The sequence below is a fragment of the Pan paniscus genome, chromosome 23, assembly GCF_029289425.2.
Source record: "Pan paniscus chromosome 23, NHGRI_mPanPan1-v2.0_pri, whole genome shotgun sequence".
In the NCBI taxonomy this organism is placed as follows: Eukaryota; Metazoa; Chordata; class Mammalia; order Primates; family Hominidae; genus Pan; species Pan paniscus.
In genome coordinates this window covers 43,525,400-43,545,961 of record NC_085927.1, presented here as the reverse complement: position 1 = coordinate 43,545,961, position 20,562 = coordinate 43,525,400, and the positions used below count along the sequence as shown (strand labels likewise).

General features: G+C 41.7%; 1 protein-coding gene across 5 annotated transcripts in view; it reads left to right on the top strand.

The window, feature by feature from the left end:
• LARGE1 (LARGE xylosyl- and glucuronyltransferase 1) overlaps positions 1–20,562 on the top strand; it is an 852,160-nt gene that overhangs the window by 315,938 nt on the left and 515,660 nt on the right. For all 5 annotated transcript variants that reach the window (XR_010111820.1, XM_003821498.6, XM_003821496.5 and 2 more), the window contains one exon: positions 1,524–1,647. Coding sequence is in view for 4 of the 5 variants with exons in the window: in XM_003821498.6 (XP_003821546.1) it covers positions 1,524–1,647 (124 nt within the window). In the remaining variant the exon portion in view is untranslated. The remainder of the gene's footprint in view (positions 1–1,523; positions 1,648–20,562) is intronic.

The window sequence follows — 20,562 nt, the reverse complement described above, 5'->3', positions numbered from 1 at the left end:
TGCTCCAACCCTGGAGCCCTACTAAGCCCCTCCGCCCCCGACCCCCACTCCTAATACACCCTGGGCCCAGCCTTTGTCTCCTGTTGCTCTCCTCAGATTGCATCCCCTCTGCCTTCTTCTCTTGTCAAAGTCCTGCATTTCCCTTTAGGGCACAGCTTCCCTCTCCTCTTACACGTCCTTCTGACCCCGTCAGAATTGTCTGCTGCTCTTACTCCCGTGGAACTTTGTGTTCTTTTGTAGTCCTTATCACATTTTGCCCCGTGCTTATATTTAACTGCGCGCGTCTGTCTCTGAGCAGTATGAGCTCTTTGAGGTCAGCGGGCCGGGTCATTCTCATCTTTGTATTTCCCACAGTGCTTTATTTCTAGTAGGTACTCATTCATGGCATTACGCTTTATGTCATTATTTGTAGTAGCACAATAGTATTTATGCTAGTAGTTCTTGACTGACATATTGCTTTGTATCTAGCCGGTAGGGCGCATCTGCTATTGATTATTATCCCATGTTTATTTTTGATGTGCCGTATTTTGCACTTCTTATTTTATTTAATCAACACAGCAGCCTGATGAGAAGGTCTTTCTCCACATTTTCCAGAATGTAGAAATAGCAGTGCAGAGGGGTAAGTGACGTGCTCAAGATTCCCACTCATACATTTCAGACCTGGGTTTGGAACCTGTTTCCATTTAACTCCGGAAGTTTTGCCCTTGCGTAATGCTCCTTGGTATTTCGGGTGCTGCCTCAGTAAAAGCAACATCAGACATCTCAGCTCCTAACTGAAAGTGTTCAGGGCATAATGAAGTTGTTTGCCACCAGAATCTGATTTTATTATCAAAAGTATTAAAGTAACCACTTGGTTGGCACGGAATCCACTTTGGTCTGAGTTCTGGCCACCAAAGCTTTCAGTAGAGGCTGGAGGCCATTGGCTTAGTATACAACCTGGAAGTGGTCTATTTCAAATGAATAAAAGCTATAGAAATATTAAAAGTGAGGACAGGCTGTCACTGGGTGATGGGAGCTCCCGATGACTCCATCTTAAAGCCTGGTTTTCTTTTGGAGAGGAACAAGCAGAAGACAGAGCTTACACTGTGCTATGGGAGAAGTCTCTTGCCAGCTGCCTGCAGCCAGTCTAAAAAACTTACCCTATGTTGTTGTGTTTCTGCGTTAAGGCTGATAAGTCAGATATAAAGGTTGACCAAATTGTTAACACATGCTCTACTTACGGCTTTCAGAAAAAAATGAATCCTAATAATAGGTATGGTGTTTGGCCTGAATTGGGTGTCAGTAGTGATTGGTGGTTGGTTGTCCCTTCTCTGAATCACGGAGGTTGGGTAAGATGCCTTCTCTCCTTTTCAGCTCCTGCAGCCTCACCAGTGAGCACTGTTTTCATAACATTCCAGATTTACTTTCACAATTGCCGTTAGAAACATGCCCCACTGTAGGAACTGTGAAGAGTGTGTTTTTGCAGCTGTAATTCAAAGAGCCGTACCTCTCCACCTGACCCTTCCTTCTCACACTCCCCACAGACGGAACCCTCTGCACTTCCACCTTATTGCTGACTCCATTGCGGAGCAGATCCTGGCCACGCTCTTCCAGACCTGGATGGTGCCCGCTGTGCGTGTGGACTTCTACAATGCAGACGAGCTCAAGGTATGGGCAGGAGGGGAGGCACCTCCGTGATCTCCTCTAGCTGGAAGCGTTATTACTTGTGGTTGAGCAGACTGTAGCAATGCCAGAAATCTCAGCTCCTAACTGAAAATGTGTAGGGCATAAGGAGGTTGTTTGCAGCCAGAATCTGATTTTATTATCGACGTATTAAAGTAACCCCTTTGAGTGCACAGAATCCACTTTGCTCTGTGAGTTTTGACCACCAAGGCTTTCTGGAGACGCTGGAGGCCATTGGCCTGGTGTATAATCTGAAAGTGGTCTATGGTAGCTGTCATCTAGAGAGTTCCGTTACCCAATGAAGTAAAGGCTGAACTCAGACCACCATGGGCTGGGGTTTAAATTTGCATATTGTCACTTACTGATCAGAAGACACAAAGTAAACCACGCATCTCTGCCGGACCTGTTTTCTCATCAGTAGAAAAGGTGGATGAAATACCAAACTCATGGGGATAATTAAGAGGCTGAAATGAGAGAATATATTTGAATGTGCTTTAAAAAGACACTGCTGAATAAATATTAAAGGTTATGTCAGGCTGGAGGGGTTTCAACCAAATGAAACCTTTTTGGTCATCTCATCCCCTTACAATTTTTTCGTAGTGCCATTTTGCTTGCATCGTGTTGAGACCCACAGCCCGATTAAGAAGTCCTGTATATTCTGGCTCTTGATTCTACTTCCGGTCTTGTCACTGGCATTCCTGTAAACCTTCGCTATTCCTTTAACTCTAAGTAGCAGAGCACACCTCTGGTTCCCTTTGCCCCCTCTTCTGTGTTTGAGTCTTTGCTTATTCTGTTCCTTCCATCTGATATTTCCTTCCCACCTATCTTGCCACAACTCCTGTTCATACTTCAGGACTCAGCTGCAGTGCCAACTCCTCTTAAAAAACAGCCTGACTTCCACAGGAAAGAGGAAGACATTTTTTGTTCACTTGTCTGTCTACTGAACCTTTCTTAATGGGGTAGGAGGAGAGGAGCCGCATCTTATTCTTTTCTATACTTCTGGTGCATAGTAGGTACCCACTAATGCTTGTGGATTTAACAAATTGCTGTGATTAGAGGAACATGTAACTTTGCAGAAATACACTGATGCTCTGTCTCTGATCACCTTGGGAAGGACTCAACACCTAAGCATGAGGCTGACTCTGGCAAATTGCTTGTTCCAAACCTCATAAAGCCATTATCTTTTCATTTTAGAGCCATAGCATTTTTAATAGATCAGTGACATGCCAGCCAGAGTTTCTGATTTTCACATATTTCAGGCTCTGAGGTTGATGGAGATGTTCAGAATTTAGCATTTGGGGATTGTCGTGGTAATTTGCGTGCCATTCCAATCTATTCTAAGCTAAAATTGATTAACACTCTTAAAAAGGGAAAAACAAAATTTAGCAAATTGCTGCGCTAATTAAGGTGAAAGCAAGCCACTCTGTCTCCCAGGGTCTTAGCGCCAACACCATGGGGGAAAAGCAACACGGGAGGAGGAGCAGCAGCTGGTTCCGAAGGATGCCTCTGCCGCTGTGTTCACCATTTGCCTTTCTTTGGGTAGGAGTCCAGTGCCATGTCCCCTGTGAGCCTGCACCCTTTACTTTGTAAGAAGACACCGAAGTGTGCTGGGCGTAGTGGCTCATGCCTGTAATCCCAGCACTTTAGGAGGCTGAGGTGGGGAGGATCACTTGAGCCCAGGAGTTTGAGACCAGCCTGGGAAACATAGTGAGACCCCCACCTCTACAAAAAATTTTTTAAAATTAGCCAAGTGTGATGGCACACACCTGTAGTCAGTCTAAGCTGCTCTGGAGGCTGAGGGCAGGGGGATCACTTGAGCCCAGGAGTTCGAGACCAGCCTGGGAAACGTAGTGAGATGCGTGTCTCTACAAAAAACTAGCTGGATGTGGTGACTGCACCTGTAGTCCCAGCTACTCTGGAGGCTGAAAAAGGAAGATCACTTGAGCCCAGGAGTTCAAGACTGCAGTGAGCTATGATCGTACCACTGTATGCCAGCCTGGATGATAGAGCTGGCATGTGGTACAATTGTAGTGGTATGCATTATGATGTGGTACAGTCATAGTGGTAAGATCATGGCTAAATGATTGTTATCATTTTTTTTCCTCAAAAAAGGAAAAAAGAAAAAGAAAATACAAAGTGATTGGGAAAAAACTAATTTCAAATCCTGGTTTACCGCCGAAGAATTCTCTAACTGGTTTTGAACCTTGGTTCTCTCAGCTCTCAGATGGCTTGGGACTGAGTCAGCCACAAAGGAAGGGATGAAATAAGATGGCTCAGTGTACACGACATGACAGCTTCTTAAAAATGCTTCATTCCACTTGTAGCCAAGGCCAGAATGACTTAAAATGCACTTGGGTGGTGTGGCCGGTTGTGAAATCCATCAACAGCTAAGAAGTTGAAGGAGTAAGGTACCATGGACTGGAATTCACTCCTGGAAGCCCCTTCCATGAGGTCTCTGATGAAAGGGGAGAAGGGGAGGTAACACTGATGCTCTGACTCTGTCATGCCTACTTTAATCCAGGGAGACCAACTGTCTATTATTTTACGTGCTGGCTTTATATATATATACATCCGAAATAAATCCTTCATGGCTTAAAAAATAATAATTTAGAAAATACAATCTGATACGTTCAAAAGAATATCGTCTCTAGAGTCCTGTCCTCTAACCCGATGTCTACTATCGAAGACTTCATCAAAGTTTCCTGACACCTGCTTTTTATTCCCCTACCAATTAACCACCTGTCTCTCTCACATTCCTGAATCCCATGAGAGTGTTGTCAGAATCCAGTACAACAGTGAGTATGAAAGTATTTATAAAACGTAATTTTTTCATAATACTAGTAACTATGGTTCATGACAAAGCCAGGATGAAAACCCAGGCCTGTCTGACTCCATGATCTATTAGTCTGTCTATGTTTTAGTTTATACATAACCCAGATCAACAACCCCAAAGCCATGATCTGCCTACTCCACCAGCCTGACAGCCCCTCTGTAGTGGCATCACCATCTGCTTAGTTGCTGATCTGGAACTGAGAGCTCATCTTTGTCCCTTTCTCTTGCCCTGGGTCTAACCACATCACACCCTAGCGTGGCTCCATCTCCCCTGTACCTACCTAGTCCATGCTTTGTGATCTTTCCCCAGCACAATGGCAAGTGTTTTTCACACTAGTCTCTTCCCTCCACTGCTCACCTCTCCTTCCCCATATATTTTCTCTCAGTAGCAAAAGTCAGCTTTCCAAAAACAAGCGCAGTCATGCCAATCTTTTCCTCTGGGTAAAATCTTTTCTGGTTTCCTACTGCTCTGAGCTAGAGGCCACAGTTTTTGTTTGTTTGTTTGTTTGTTTTGCAGACAGAGTCTTGCTCTGTTGCCCAGGCTGGAGTGCAGTGGCGTGATCTCGGCTCATTGCAACCTCCACCTCCTGGGTTCAAGCGATTCTCCTGCCTCGGCCTCCTGAGTAGAGTAGCTGGGACCATAGGCATGCACTACCAGGCCCAGCTAATTTTTATATTTTTATTAAAGACGGGGTTTCACCAAGTTGGCCAGGTTGGTCTTGAACTCTTGACCTCAAGTGATCCATCTACCTCAGGTGATCTGCCTACCTCAGTCTCCCAAAGTGCTGGGATTACGGGCATGAGCCACTGCCCCCGGCTGAGGCCACAGTTCTTAACTGAGTCTCATCTCTCTGCGGACGCTGGCTCCTGCCTCCTTCCAAGTTGTTCTTGCACGACTTGCGTCCTTCCTCACTCTCCAGTCCTGCAGATTCACTTTGCTCCTTCTTTCCCACCAGAGCGCCTTTGAACAGGTTATTTCTTCTATTTATTAAACTGTTGCCCAACCTCCTTCCTTTCCCCCATTGCTAATGAATAACAAGTTCTTTTGCTAAAGTTACATGTACTCAGGGAAACTTTCCCTGTCTTTATCATTTCATAGGGGTTGCTTTGTTACATGTTCTCCTAGAATCACATACATTTCTTCGGTAAACTCAACACAGAGGGTATTCTTTCATGCTTTTGTGTGATGAGCTAATAGATGTCTATCTCCTATACTGTAAGCTCCCAAACCAGGATCACGTCTGTTTTTCACCACCTTTGTATCCCAAATGCCTGGCGTGAGGCTTTTAAAGATGTTTGCTAAAACATTTTTAAAAGAAGCTTTATAGATGTGTGCTAAAACTCATAAAGATGCTTGCTAAACGACTGGCTTATAAAGATGTTTACTAAATGACTGATACACAATGAATTTAGAGCTGGGTCCCTAAGAATAATAAAACCGATGGCACAGTTTCTTTATCACGGTCAGGCCCAGGAATTCACGTTTCTTTATCACTGTAGAGCCCAGGGTCACCACATTCCTAATGCCTATTTGTGTCCCAGAGGCTTGTGTGGGCAGCCAGGAGTTTGCCCACCAGCCACCCTGAAGTCGCATAGATAAGGCAGCTCCATTTGCACCAGCCCATCTCCTAAGAGCAGCTCTGGGACAGGTGAGTGAGTGTCTTTCCATGACAGGTACACTAGGAAGGAAACACATTAATACACCATCCAGTAGACGACCTTAGGGAAGGAGGAAGAACAGGAGAGAAATGGACTTGTGCCGGGTTCCACAGTTGCATTCAGGAAGCATGTCAGATGGTACCCTCAGCAGACACACGTGATGGCCTCCCTTGATACAGCTCCAAGAAATCACTTCGTACAGCTGTTGGAAATGGCATTTCTCAGAAATGTTCCTGTGGGCCCCTTATGATATCTGTTAGTGCTGTAGAATGAAGTAATAGGGAACAGGACATTTGTGAGGGATTGGTGCATGATTAAAAACGAACTGTGGGAAATTCGCAGTGGACTGGTACACTTCTCTCTGTAATGACCAATTAGTGGGGATTTGCAAATAGTGATGGCTCAGCCTGCCTATCTCTGTGGCCTGTGAAATGCTCATTGGTCTTCCCAATGTTTACATGGCCCATTTGTTTCCGGCCTCCAACTCCTAGTACCAACAGGCTACCAGGACTGAAGGTACCTCTGCTCTGAACTCCACTCACTCAAAACATGGAGCTCCTGTCTACAGAAGGAAAACTTATTTTTGCGTAGAGCTTTGTCAATGATGCGTGCTGTCACTCATCTCTCATGATGACCCTGGGGGTTGGAAAGATAAGTATGATTACCTCCACCTCACTTAAGTTAAAGTGTGGGGTTGAAGAGCATTTGCTTAAGATTAGGCTGCTAACAAGTGCTGACGCTGATATTTGACTTTTCCCTTCCCAAAAGAAATGGTATGACATAGAGGACTGTATAATTCAGTAGACATGGATGTAGCGGAGATCTTAAGGGAATTTGAAAGATATGGGCCACAGCCCCTGGGGAATGACTGTTGGTTACCACTGTCGAGTTGCACTTGAATTCAAAATTCCTCTTTTCCATGGCTTTGGATCCCACAGGCTGTGGTCTAACATCTGTTGTTTAAGAATCACTTACTCAACCATTGTGGAAGACAGTGTGGCAATTCCTCAAGAATCTAGAACCAGAACTACCATTTGACTCAGCAATCCCATTACTGAGTATATACCCAAAGGATTATAAATCATTCTACTATAAAGACACATGCACATGTATGTTTATTGTGGCTCTATTCACAATAGCAAAGACTTGGAACCAACCCAAATGCCCATCAATGATAGACTGGATCAAGAAAATGTGGCACATAGACACCATGGAATACTATGCAGCCTTTAAAAAGGATAAGTTCATGTCCTTTGTAGGAACATGGATGAAGCTGGAAACCATCATTCTCAGCAAACTAACACAAGAACAGAAAACCAAGCTCTGTATGTTCTCACTCATAAGTGGGAGTTGAACAATGAGAACACATGGACACAGGGAGGGGAACATCACACGCTGGGGCCTGTCAGGGGGTGGGGGCCTGGGGGAGGGATAGCATTAGGAAAAATACCTAATGTAGATGATGAGTTGATGGGTGCAGTAAACCACCATAGCACATGTATACCCATATAACAAAACTGTATGGTCTACACATGTATCCCATAACTTAAAGTATAATAATAAAGAATCATTTACTTCATTTCTCATGTTTTACATGGTTCTCTCATGGTCTGTTTCTCACAACACCTCTATGGACTAGGTCCTGTTATTATTCCCATTGTACATACAAAGGAACTGAGGCATAGGGGAGTTAACTAACTCCAAATCATGTAACCTGTACGTGGCAGAGCCAGGATGAATATCCAGAACTGTCTGACTCCAGTATCTGTGCCCTTTCTCCTATGTCCTGTTTCCCTCTCTGTGGCTTATTTCAGCTAAGTTACTGTCATCGTGTCTAGACAAGGACTCTCTGAGCTTTTGAGGGGGGCAGGTTCCTTCTCTGGGTGTTCCTGAAGAACCAGTATATTAAGCATGGCTCCTGCATGGAAGGCCTGCTGGGAATGGTACTTCCTGTAGAGGATGAAAGGGAGCCCTTCTAAGGATGCTGCTGAGGAGGGGGATGGCTCTGTCACTTCCATCCAAGGATCCTGTTCTAAACTAACAGTCATCACTCTAGACAGTTGGCTTTAAATCAGGAAAACATTTCTTGCCAGTTTTCAGACAAGGCCCTACATGTCTACCAGCCTTTGATCTTGCTCCAGCTGGCCCAGAAAGTCACCCCCATGCCATCACTGGGGTGCGCGTGATCCCGAGCTCAGGAAGGGAAGCGGCAGGGCAGTGGCTGTTTCATGATTCACCTGTCTAGCTGGGAGCCCTAATTTTTCTCCTTTTCTCTTAGACCCAATGCCCGCTTGTTACCAACATCAGAAAGATGATGAAGTGAGATTCAGGACTGTGGCTGCAGAAAATATTGATGGTGTACTCTAAAAACTGGCTTCCTACTCATCCTTAATTGCCTTTGTGCTGGTCTCTGTGGAGGATGGCAGAGGTTGTCTTTAGATAACTGTAATCTTCCAGCCCCCTGCCGTCCTTTAGGAGGCAGACTCATTGTTCCTGTCATGTAGGGGGTGGGTAAACTGCTGCCTACCCTATCTGTTTCCTGGGAAGTTATGCTTCCTGAATACTGGACATTTTCTTCTGGGAGAGACTGAAGAGAGCATGAAATCATAGGATTCTAGGATGGGAAGAAGGCTTAATACTTACAAGTTTTGGTTTTTTTTTTTTTTTCATGAATTAGGCCAAGAAGCGTAACTGAATTGCCCAACAAGAGATCACATATGTTTCTTCCTAACATACAGCTTTTCCCAGAATGGGATCTGGGTTTTCTGGCTGCTGGGCCTGGTTTATAGTTCAGTGGGGACCACACTTAACAATGGTTGAACTTCAGGTGCTGTGACGAAATGCTCTCATGAGGCTGGAGCAGCTCCAGTGAAGCTGGGCCTGCAGAAGAAAGAGAGAAGACATAGATATGTCTCATGGAAGAGCATTATCTGCTCTGGGATGCCCTGCAGAAACATGAGAAATGAAGTAAGGTGTGTGTGGCCTTCGGAATCCCCCAGTTCACTAATAATGTGTTAATACCCAGAGCAATGGACAGAGGTGAATAAATAGCCTATCAAAATGGGTATTTCTGGCTCTCCCTTATTGGTGAAGATTGATTGCAGTTAAATGAGGACTTGTAATGGAAAGCAATGCTTGGCACATAATAGGCACTCAAGAAATCTTGCTTTCTTCTTTTTGTTCCTAATGTGGCTGACTTTCATATATTTAAAGATGACTGTAATTAACTTCTTCAATCTTTTCTTTTCTAAGCCCACCATGTCAACCCTTCCTCTTCTCCTTCAACAATGACTGCCGACCTCTCATCAGAGGGTCTACATTTTGGCTTATTTTTCTAGAATAGTTGATGGATTTATGCTCTTCTTCCCTCTTTCCTTTGTGGTCCTGTGTTATTCGGCAGGGTGACAGAGGTTAAATATTATGCACAGGTCTGGAAAAATCACCACTTTCCTATTTTCTTTATTGTTTTATTGGTTCTTGGATTATCTGTGTGGTTTCTGAATATGAAAGCTGGTTCTGCAAGGTCAGCAGTGTACCTCTGGCCTCTGTCATGGGCTTTTCTGTCTCACACAATGAGGGCAAGATCACAGAATGGACATGGAAAAGCATAAAGCACTTGAAAGCATACCTTTGTGTATTTATAAGACTGATGTTTGACTCTGAAATGTTGGACATGGAAAATTTTAGACAATGAACGCAAACTCTAATCTGCATTATAAAATAATCTTTTTATGTCGTTTGTTCAATTCACTTTTTACACAGGCAGATTTTTCTTTATTTAACAGTCTTCTAATGAATGGGTCTTGTCCCCTTTTGAGAAGCATAGAATCTTAATTAGAAAGGAACTTGGCAGTCATCTAGCATAACCTTCCACTTTCTTCTATAATATTCTATACAAATGGTCATTAATCTTCTGCTTTTGAATACTTCCAGAGATAAGAGATCATTACCTCCCAAAGGACCCTGTTCCATATTTAGAAACTCTATTAGAAATATTCGCCTTATGCCTTACTGAAATCTTCATCTTTTTCATTCTCCTCATTGGTTCACCTGAGCATTAATGAAGATCAAGTGCAAGCCTGTGTACCATTTGTCTGTTCCCTCATCTGCCTTCTCTGCTAGACGGAGGGAATCTAGAGGGCAAGGTCTGTAACATTTATGTTCATGCCTAGCCTTTGGACAAAATCTGGCCAATCCTGGCCTCCAGCAAATACCTGGCTTCTATGTTTTGAGCTACACAGTGTGCATCAACCAGTTGTTTGAAGACCTGACACATTTACTGAGTGAGTCCTCTGTTCTTCTCAGTAATCACTACTCCATTTCTTCAACTGTACCTGAAATGACAGTGCATGGAGCCTAGGTGATAGTTGACCCTTAAAACATGTCTTCTGATCTGCTTGTGGAATAAATGCCTTCCAGGTTGCTGACTTGCTTAAATGTGCTCCCCATTGTGTCTCCATCCCATAGATAGAGACATTCTCTGTGGTTCTGCAAATCACAGCACTTGGTCTAGATCTGCATATGTGACATGCCCCACCTTGAGCTACAGTTGGTCTGAGCTCAGAGTCTTAAACTCATTTAAAAGCAGTGAAGTGTCCCAACTCACCTTTTTTCTCATCCTGAGCATTGTTTCCTTCTCATTCTTATTTATTGTGGTCTTCTCATTCATACTTCATTTAACTGATAAGGAAATGCTTTATCTGTATCAAAATATCTCTTGTACCCCATAAATATATACACCTACTATGTACCCACAAAAAATAAAACTAAAAATTAAAAAAAAGAGAGAGAAGTGCTTTCATATACCTACTTTCATTCTGTCCTCCCAAGAACTCCATGCCACAGAGAGGACATGTGTTTTATTATGTTTTATTTCTAAGGAATTTGCCAAAAGAATTAACCAAATGCTGCTAAAGAGAGCAGCATTTGGATGGAGTGGATGCCAGAATCTCGTTCTTTTGAGCCTTCCCTGCAGTGCTATCTCATGCACCGCAAGTCTTACCTACCAGAAACTTGTGTTAAGAAACAACTTCAGCGGGGCATGGTGGCTCACGCCTGTAATACCAGCACTTTGGGAGGCTGAGGCAGGCGGACCACCTAAGGTCAGGAGTTCGAGACCAGCCTGGCCAACATGGTGAAACTCTGTCTCTACTAAAAATGCAAAAATTAGCCGGGCATGGTGGTGGGTGCCTGTAATCCCAGCTACTTGGGAGGCCAAGGCAGGAGAATCGCTTGAACCCAGGAGGCGGAGGTTGCAGTGAGCTGAGATTGCGCCATTGCACTCCAGGCTGGGCGACAAGAGCAAAACTCCATCTAAAAAACAAAAACAAAAAACTTCATTGATTCAAGAGTGTGGTTATAATGACGGAGTTGGGATCAAAACAAGAAAGACCAGAGGTGTTTGACAAATAATGAGAAAGCAATGGGCAGGGTAAACTGGAAATTATGATGAGGTTAGGAAATTTGCACTGAGCACAGAGTCTTTGTCCAAATGTTATGAAAGGATAAAAGGCTAGAGTTGAGGAGTGAGATGTTAGAGATTTGGTATTTTCGATGAGGCCCTTTTTGGGGTTCTTTTTTTGGCATGTTAGCCTGGGATTGAGTGGCTGAGGTGTTGTTGGAAAAAGTTAATGAAAACTATGGGCTCTAGATACTGCAAGGCCCAGGGTGTTGGCTGCTTCATCCCTAGGATGATGAAACTCAAGGAAAATTGTCAAGCACAGAAAGGAATTGTATACCTGCAGATCAAAAGGAGCCTCGACAACTAAGGTAAAATCGGTGATAAGTTGCCCACATTAGTGTACACCCTAGAAAATTATTTGAATTGCAAGGATTAAAACAAAATCCTTCTTTTAGGAATAGTAATTCTCATTATTAAGAGTTGATTATTTGCCAACCTAATATGCTTAACTTGCATAATCTTCTTTTATCCCTACCATTTCCTGGCGAGGAAACTGAAGCTTAGGAAAGAGACTTGTTCAGATTACTCAGCGAATGCACTGTGGAACCAAAACATGAATTTTGGGTAGTCTGACTCTTGAGCAGCGCTACCCGATGGAAATAAAACGGCAACTCATCTGTGTGATTTTAAATTTTCCAGTAGTCACATTCTGAAAAGCAAAATAGAACCAGTGCAATACATTTTAATAATACATCTTATTTAATTTTATTTATCCAAAATAGTATCGTTTCAACCTGAGATCAGTATTTTGAGAATTACTGAGATATTTTACAGATTGTAAATATTAAGTCTTTGAAATCTGGTATATATTTTGAACGTCTCACTTTGGACTTGCGTATTTTAAGTGCTCAGTAACACATATGGTTGTTGATGGCTGTGGACAAGGTATGGAACTTGGCTTTTAACACTACCTGGTGATACCAGGGCAGAGGGTGGAGACAAGCTTATTATCTTGGAAGAATAAAAATCCCGCCTCAGCTTCTGTACTGTAAGAGTAGGTGTCCAAATAAAATGTCTGCAGAGTTTTGAGCAAAATAGACAGAGACCCAAGAATACCAACCAAGTTCTCTCATGTTATAAGGCGACAGAAAAAAAATGATAGGCTTTGCAGGAACTCAGAAAATATACACCAATAGGCCAGGTGCAGTGGCTCACGCCTGTAATCCCAGCACTTTGGGAGGCTGAGGTGGGTGGATCACTTGAGCCCAGGAGTTCGAGACCCACCTGGGCAACATGGCGAAACCCCGTCTCTACCAAGAAAATCCACAAATTAGCCAGTCTCATAACCTGGTCTCAAAATAAATAAATAGATTTTAAAAAATTTTAAAAACAGAAAAAAGGCTGGGCGCTGTGGCTCACGCCTGTAATCCCAGCACTTTGGGAGGCCGAGGCGGGCGGATCACAAGGTCAAGAGATTGAGACCATCCTGGCTAACACGGTGAAACCCCGTCTCTACTAAAAATACAAAAAATTAGCCGGATGTGGTGGTGGGCACCTCTAGTCCCAGCTACTCGGGAGGCTGAGGCAGGAGAATGGCGTGAACCTGGGAGGCAGAGCTTGCAGTGAGCCAAGGTCACGCCACTGCACTCCAGCCTGGGTGACAGAGCAAGACTCCGTCTCAAAAAACACACACACACACAAACAAACAAACAAAAACAGAAAAAAAAGGAAAATATACACAAGTGTATTGTTCTTGAAGAAACTATAGCTTCTTTGCAAGCCACCCAAAAAAGTGATCAAAATGAATATTCAGGAATGAAAAGGTATTGTTATAAAGGGGCAGACAGTGTGTACAGAGTTACACATAGAGTGATATGTAAATAATTGTTTTAAGTCAGTTGCAAGGCTGATTGCAAATGCCAAAAAATATTTGTCTTCAGAACATACGCAAATAATAAGCTGATCACAGCCATTTTAAAACACACTGGAGAGTATGAGTTGGGTTTAAAAGCTGTTAAATATAGTGGATTTTGTGGGGTAACTTAGGTGGTATCTTTTAACTCTTTACTTTGATTATCCTGGAAAAAAGGGTAAGGTGTTTCTGCAAAGCTCAGACATGACCCCAATGAAATAAGTAGAATTAGATCTAATTTGTTAGTGATGATTATTTCAAATGAAATAAAGCCTAAGTAAGAAGCAAAGATGAGACAGAAAAAAATAATAATAATAAAAAAATGAACTATTAGATAGCCACATGGGAAAAAATTAATCTTGCTCCTCACTTCATACAAAAATTAACTTGAAATGAATCTTAACACCTAAATATAGGAGCTAAATCTGTAGAACTTATAGAGGAAAACAAAGAAAATTATAGGGACTTCAAGTTGGGCAAAGATTTCCTCCCTCCCTCCCTCCCTCTGTCCCCCTTCCCTCCCCTCCTCTCCCCCCCCCACTTCTCCTCTCCTCTTTCTTTTTTTTCCTTTCTTTTCTTTCTTTCCCTGGGTCTCCCTTTGTCACCCAGGCTGAAGTGCAGTGGCAGAATCATAGCTCACTGCAGCCTCAAATACCTGGGCGCAAGCAATCTTCCTGCCTCATCCTCTAGAGTAGCTGGGACTACAGGCACATGCTATCACGCCTGGCTAATTAAAAAAAAAAAAAAAAAAATTTTTTTTTTTTTTTTTTTTTTTTTTTGGAGAGACGGGTCTTGCTATATTGCCCGTGTTGATCTTGAACTCCTGGCCCAAGCAGTCCTGCTACCTCGGCCTCCCAAAGTGTTGGGATTACAGGTGTGAGCCACCATGCCTGGCAGAGAGATTTCTTAAATAAGACATAAAAAGCACACACTAAATAAGAAAAAAATTGATAAATTGGACTTCATCTAAGTTGAGGATTTTTGTTCTTGCAAAGACATTAATAAGAAACTATAAGGATAAGCTACAGACTGAAAGAAAGAATTTGCCAAGCATCTATCTGATGAAAGATTTGTATCTGGGATATATGGAGAGGTCTTACACCAATAATAAGAAAACAACCCAATTTAGAAATGAGCAACATATTTTAAGAGACATGTCAGCAAAGGAGAGATGGAGTGGCCAATGAATCCCTGAAAAATGCAAATTAATAATGACATCATTAGTCATCAGGGAAATGCAAATTAAAGACCATCCTGAGATACCACTTCACACCCACTACAATGGCTAAGATTAAAATGACTCACAATACGAAGTGTCAGTGAGGATGTGGAACAGCTGCAACTCTCTGACATCACTGATGGAAGTGAAAAATGGTATACCACTTCAGAAAACAGCTTGGTAGCTTTTTTTTTTTTTTTTTTTTTTTTTGAGGCAGAGTCTCACTCTTTGCCCAGGCTGGAGTGCAGTGGCCCCATCTTGGCTCACTGCAACCTCCGCCTCGCGGGTTCAAGCGATTCTTCTGCCTCAGCCTCCTGAATAGCTGGAATTACAGGCACCCACCACCACGCCCAGCTAATTTCTGTATTTTTAGTAGAGACGGGGTTTCGCCATATTGGCCCGGCTGATCTCAAACTCCTGACCTCGTGATCCACCCGCCTCAGCCTCCCAAAGTGCTGGGATTACAGGTGTGAGCCACCACGCCCGGCCTTGGCAGCTTTTTAAAATATTACATACACTCACAATATGACCTAGTGGTTCCACTCCTAGGTGTTCAACCAAGAGAAATAAAACCTATGTCCACTGGAAAACTTGTATGTGGATATTCATGGCAGCTTTATTCAAAGGACTTCACTGACTGTCAGCTGAAGAATTGGTAAACAGCTGTGGTATATCTCAGCAATGGAAATGAATGAACTGATGGCACATACAGCAATGCCAGTGAAAAGGTTTGATGCTCAGTGAAAGAAAGCCAGACCAAAAGACTACATGGTAAATGATTCCATTTATGTGACATTCTTGAAAGCAAGACAAAGTTAATAGGAGCCAGAGGGTGGTGTGGTGGGACTACCCAGAAAGGGACACTAGGGAATTTTTGAGGGTGATCAAATTGTTTTATAAAGTGATTGCTGCGGTTGTTGCAAACTGTATACATTTATTAAATTGAACTGTACATTTAAAAGAGGTGAATTGTGATGATGTAAAATTTTTTCTCAAAGAATGCATAAAAATACTATCACAGAAGTAAAATCAAACATCAATTACTTTAATAAATGTAAATGCTTTAAACTCTTCCATTACTGGATAACAACTTTAATTTTTGGTTAAATAGCAATATGGTGTATGTTAATTTTAGACTAAATCAAATACAATAAAATATAATCAGGTAAAACTAATAATTTTAAATTGGTAAGTTTAATACCCATAAGAGGATAGAATAGCCAAGTTATTTTCCAAGTAGAAAACTTCCAGATATACTAAGCAAAAAACAAAAATTGATAGAAATATATGTTGGGAGAGCTTTGGCCACAGAAAAGAAAGATGAATCATCTTGTTAATGACAGAAATGATTTTTAAAACATAATATCAATAGTTATTGAACTGCCTATCATATGGAATAAAAATGAGTGAAGTGTTTATCAAAAAAATTACACAAATGATAGATACTATGGCACAAGAAAACTTCATTAAATTCCATACCATAAAAATTACACAGGCCCTACTCTTGACCACAGTGCAGCAGAACTACATATCAGAAACAAACTTTTAAATGGGAAATTCAAACTTCTTGGAAAGTAGAGGAGGGTAAAGAATCTTCCTAAATGCTATTTAATCCAAAAGGATATAAGAACTAAAATTATAGTCTGTTTTGGTATCAACAGAAGAGGAACATTTCACAGTAAAGTTTATGGAATGTGCCCAAAGCTGTCACTGGAGATATTTTAATAGCCTCCACTTCTTTCATTATTCAAAAACAAAGGTAATGATAAATGAATCTTACATTTCATGCGGTAATTGAAATATGAACAATGGTGTGTCCCTAAGGAAAGCAGAAGGGAAGTGGAGTTCACAGCAGAAGTCTGTGAAGTAAGAAAAATAATAAACAGAAAACTAAACAAATATTAATTTTCATTAATTTAAATTAATTAAAATATTAATTTTTAATTAATTAATTTCCATAGATAAGAAGATGGCAAACCTCTGGTAAATTTAATAAAACAATGGAGGAAATATTAATAAACAGAACAATGAGTAAAGGTATACAACAATATAAATTTGAAAAATGGTAATCAAAATCAATAATAGCCAACATTTACTTGTCACTTATCATGTATCAGACATAGTACTAAACATTTAGTGTTATCTCATTGAAATCTCATGACAGATCCTTGAAATTAGTGCTGTGATAATCTTTTACAGAGGAGGAACCTGAGAGTAGAGGCAGCTAGACCAAGACTTCTTAGCTGTGGAGTGGTGGAAACAAGAACTGAGCCCTGCAGCCTAGCCCTGGGCCCTAGCCTTTCCTCCTCACTTACTACAGTTGAACTCTATGGGAAATTCCATGCAGATTTATGAAAGCTTGGAGGTGTAATGTTGTATTTGCCTGGAAGAAGATTTGCATTTATTGCGGCCAGTCGCCTGAGGCCCTGTCAGTCCTAATCGCTTTGAATTAAATTCTGCATTTGAGGTCTGTCAGACACCAGATAGCTTGAGTCCAGACAACACACCACTGTGTGATCCATCTTGAGGGTGCTAATTCTCAGGGAAGGCCTGCCACCCCCACCTTAGTAGTCATCCAGATAAAAATCAGTGTGTTTTCTGTTCCTCCCTTCTGTGTGTGGGGGGTTTGTTTCTAAATCACCTTTATACTAAGAGTGTAGGATTCGGGTCCTAACTTTATACAAAGGTTCTCTCTCTGACTCCCTCTTAAGCCAAGTCATGGGCCTCATCTTCTCCCTCCTGCACCCTCACAGCAGTGAAAGCAGAAGGTCAAGAGCCATTCCCCTCAAAGCAATACTGAATTTCAGGGATTACTTATATTCTAATTTTCCAACTTGGACTTGCTTTTAATTTTTGTAGTTTTGCTTTGATGCCAATTTAAGTTTTATATGCGCGCATGCACACACACACACACACGCACACATATATGTTCTTTGTTAACTTTTCAAAATGTTTTCACTGTGAGGGTTTTGAGGTTATCTAGTTCACTATGTTACCTGAAATAGGAATCTCCCTTCCCCATCTTTCTTCTAGAGCTCAGTTAGCATCTCAAGGAAAGTGTTCTGGGCCTGGCATTCTGTTCAAATTTGGGTTCCCCTTCTATAGGTTATCTTTCCACCTGTTACTTCATTTTCTATGACATCGATCCTCGTGTACTTATTTGTTAAATACCTTTGATGCATGGGTATTGGTGGATGTATGTCTCACTTGCCACTGCAGTGTGGAGCCTACGTGGATGGACCCCTCAGCTCTTCTTTCTGCTTCCCAGTTCTTAGCATGTGCTTGCTCATAGTTGGCTCTAACCAGGTGTTTGAATGAAGAAGTCTTGGTAAGAATTTTGAGGCTGTTTCATTCAGCACGGAGGATTTCCAGTAACGTTATTTTATCTGCCGTGAACATAAAAAGAGAAGGCCGATAACTTAAGTTCTGGGTATCCGTGGTCTCTTGCTCAAGAAAGAATTTCCAACCTGTAGAGAATGAATGGATTTTCCAACAAAAGGCATTAATGTGGTTGAGGATTTGGGAAGTGATCAAATAGGATATCACCAGATTAAAAAAATAAATTTTGTATTGATTGAAAGCTTGAATTTAAAAATAGAAACATTCAACAAAACTAGAAGAAAAATATGAAAATGTTGGTCTAAGAAGGAGGAAGGTTTGTGTGTGCCTAAGGAAAATGAAAAAAAAAATCTTAAAGGAAAACTCCAGTAGATTTGATTAATTGCAATGGAAAAAATCAAGGGGAAATTCTGAATAAACTGAAACAAAATTAAAGGACAAGTGATAAATTGGAAAAATTGTACTTGAAACAGATATAGCATGTAATACATAAAGAGCTGTTGCAGATAAATAGGAAATACAGACCCGCAGAAAAATGGGTAAAGAATAAGAATAAGGGAACTCGCAAAAAAATGCAAATGGTAAAAATATACAAATATATTCAAAGAAAGAAGAAAATAAGATTTTATATAGGAGTCTTTAAAATTTTTTATTACTTATTAATGGGAAGTATCTATGAGGGCCAACCCTTCTTAAATTGTCTATTGTAAGTCAACATCAGAATATCCTTTTTGGATATTTTGGCAATATCAAGATTCTTAAAAATTATATACAGGTTCTGTGATGCAGAAATTCTTTGCTCCAAGGAAATAAAGGTGGAATCAAAGGATTTTCATCATGGTATTGTTTGTTTGCAATAGTAAATCTTAGACACAACCTAAATCCCAACATTCATGAAAGGGTAAGTAAAGTATGGTACATCATTGAAATAAGATAGTTGAAGCTTTTCCAAATCATTTTTAAATAACATTTCATTGATTTAATAGCAACGTTGAATGTTGCTTCAATAAGTGGAAAGGGAAATACTCATGATGTAATATTAAGTTTAAAATAAGACACAAAACTAGTTCCCTTCAAAGTTTAAAGATGTCTGTGTAGTTATATAATTATTTACAAAGGCAGATCATATGACAGTGTTTAATATGTTACCTCTGGGTACATGTATTCTAGTTTTCTCGTTTTCATTGCATTTTGCAGACTTTCTGTAGTAGCACAATTTTTAAAACTATATTTTTCTTTCGACTATGAAAGGAGCAGAGGGAGGGAAGGAAAGAGAGGGTCATTAATGACTTCACATAGATAATGGGAATAGTAACCTTGTTGTTCTCGGCCGGGCGCGGTGGCTCACGCCTGTAATCCCAGCACTTTGGGAGGCTGAGGTGGGCGAATCATGAGGTCAGGAGATTGAGACCATCCTGGCTAACATGGTGAAACCCCATCTCTACTAAAAATACAAAAAATTAGCCGGGCGTGGTGGCGGGCACCTGTAGTCCCAGCTACTCGGGAGGCTGAGGCAGGAGAATGGCGTGAACCCAGGAGGCGGAGCTTACCGTGAGCCGAGATCCTGCCACTGCACTCCAGCCTGGGCGACAGAGCAAGAGTCCGTCTGAAAAAAAAAAAAAAAAAAACCGTGTTGTTCTCCCTGTTTGGGGGCAGCATGGCGTATTCACAGGTGTAAGGGTGCAGCATACCGCGGGGTTTGGCTCACCTGCGTATGACTTGTGACTATCATGGGTGTCATTGTCTCTGTAAGAAGGACTTGCAAGGGATAATCCAGGTAGAAGAGCACCCACAAAGTTATAGAGGCTTTGTGTGCATGTGAGCGCCTACCCTTTTTACTTAGGTCATTTTGGAGGTGTCTTTTGGGAACACGTAAAGAGTAACATCAGGTTTTCCAAGCCAGCTGGTTTCCCTGTGCTACTGAAAAAAATGAAAATGAAAACTGGCAGTGCATCCATCTTAATCCTGAAGGAACTGGGACCTTCCCCACGTACTTAACTAGGTGACTCAGAAAATCCTAACGTGATCCAACCCAAACTCCAAACTGGCTAACTTAGAAGTAACAGATGAAAAAGAGAGAGTGGGCCGGGTGCAGTGGCTCACACCTGTAATCCCAGCACTTTGGGAGGCCGAGGCAGGTGGATCGTTTGAGGTCGGGAGTTTGAGACCAGCCTGGCCAACATGGTGAAACTCTGTCTCTACTAAAAATACAAAAATAAGCCAGGCGTGGTGAGCATGAAGGAACCTAATGGGGAGAGGTCACGAAAGACTCACTTTACATCCCTTTGTGCAGCTACAGTGATTTTCCTCCCTGCATTACCTGTGTGATCAGTTTCCTGATCTTTTATGTTGTGATGTAATATATAACCTGAGTAAAGTGCCTTAAACAATCTACTAATTTTGTGTCAAATATCAAGAAGCCCTTTGATTGGCAGTTCCAAGAGTGGTGGTTATTATCTTGGGAATTTCCATGGGCTCATCATGGTCGAGGGGTGAGAATAAATCCAGAAGTCTGCTGCCTACAGGACTGTAGATGGG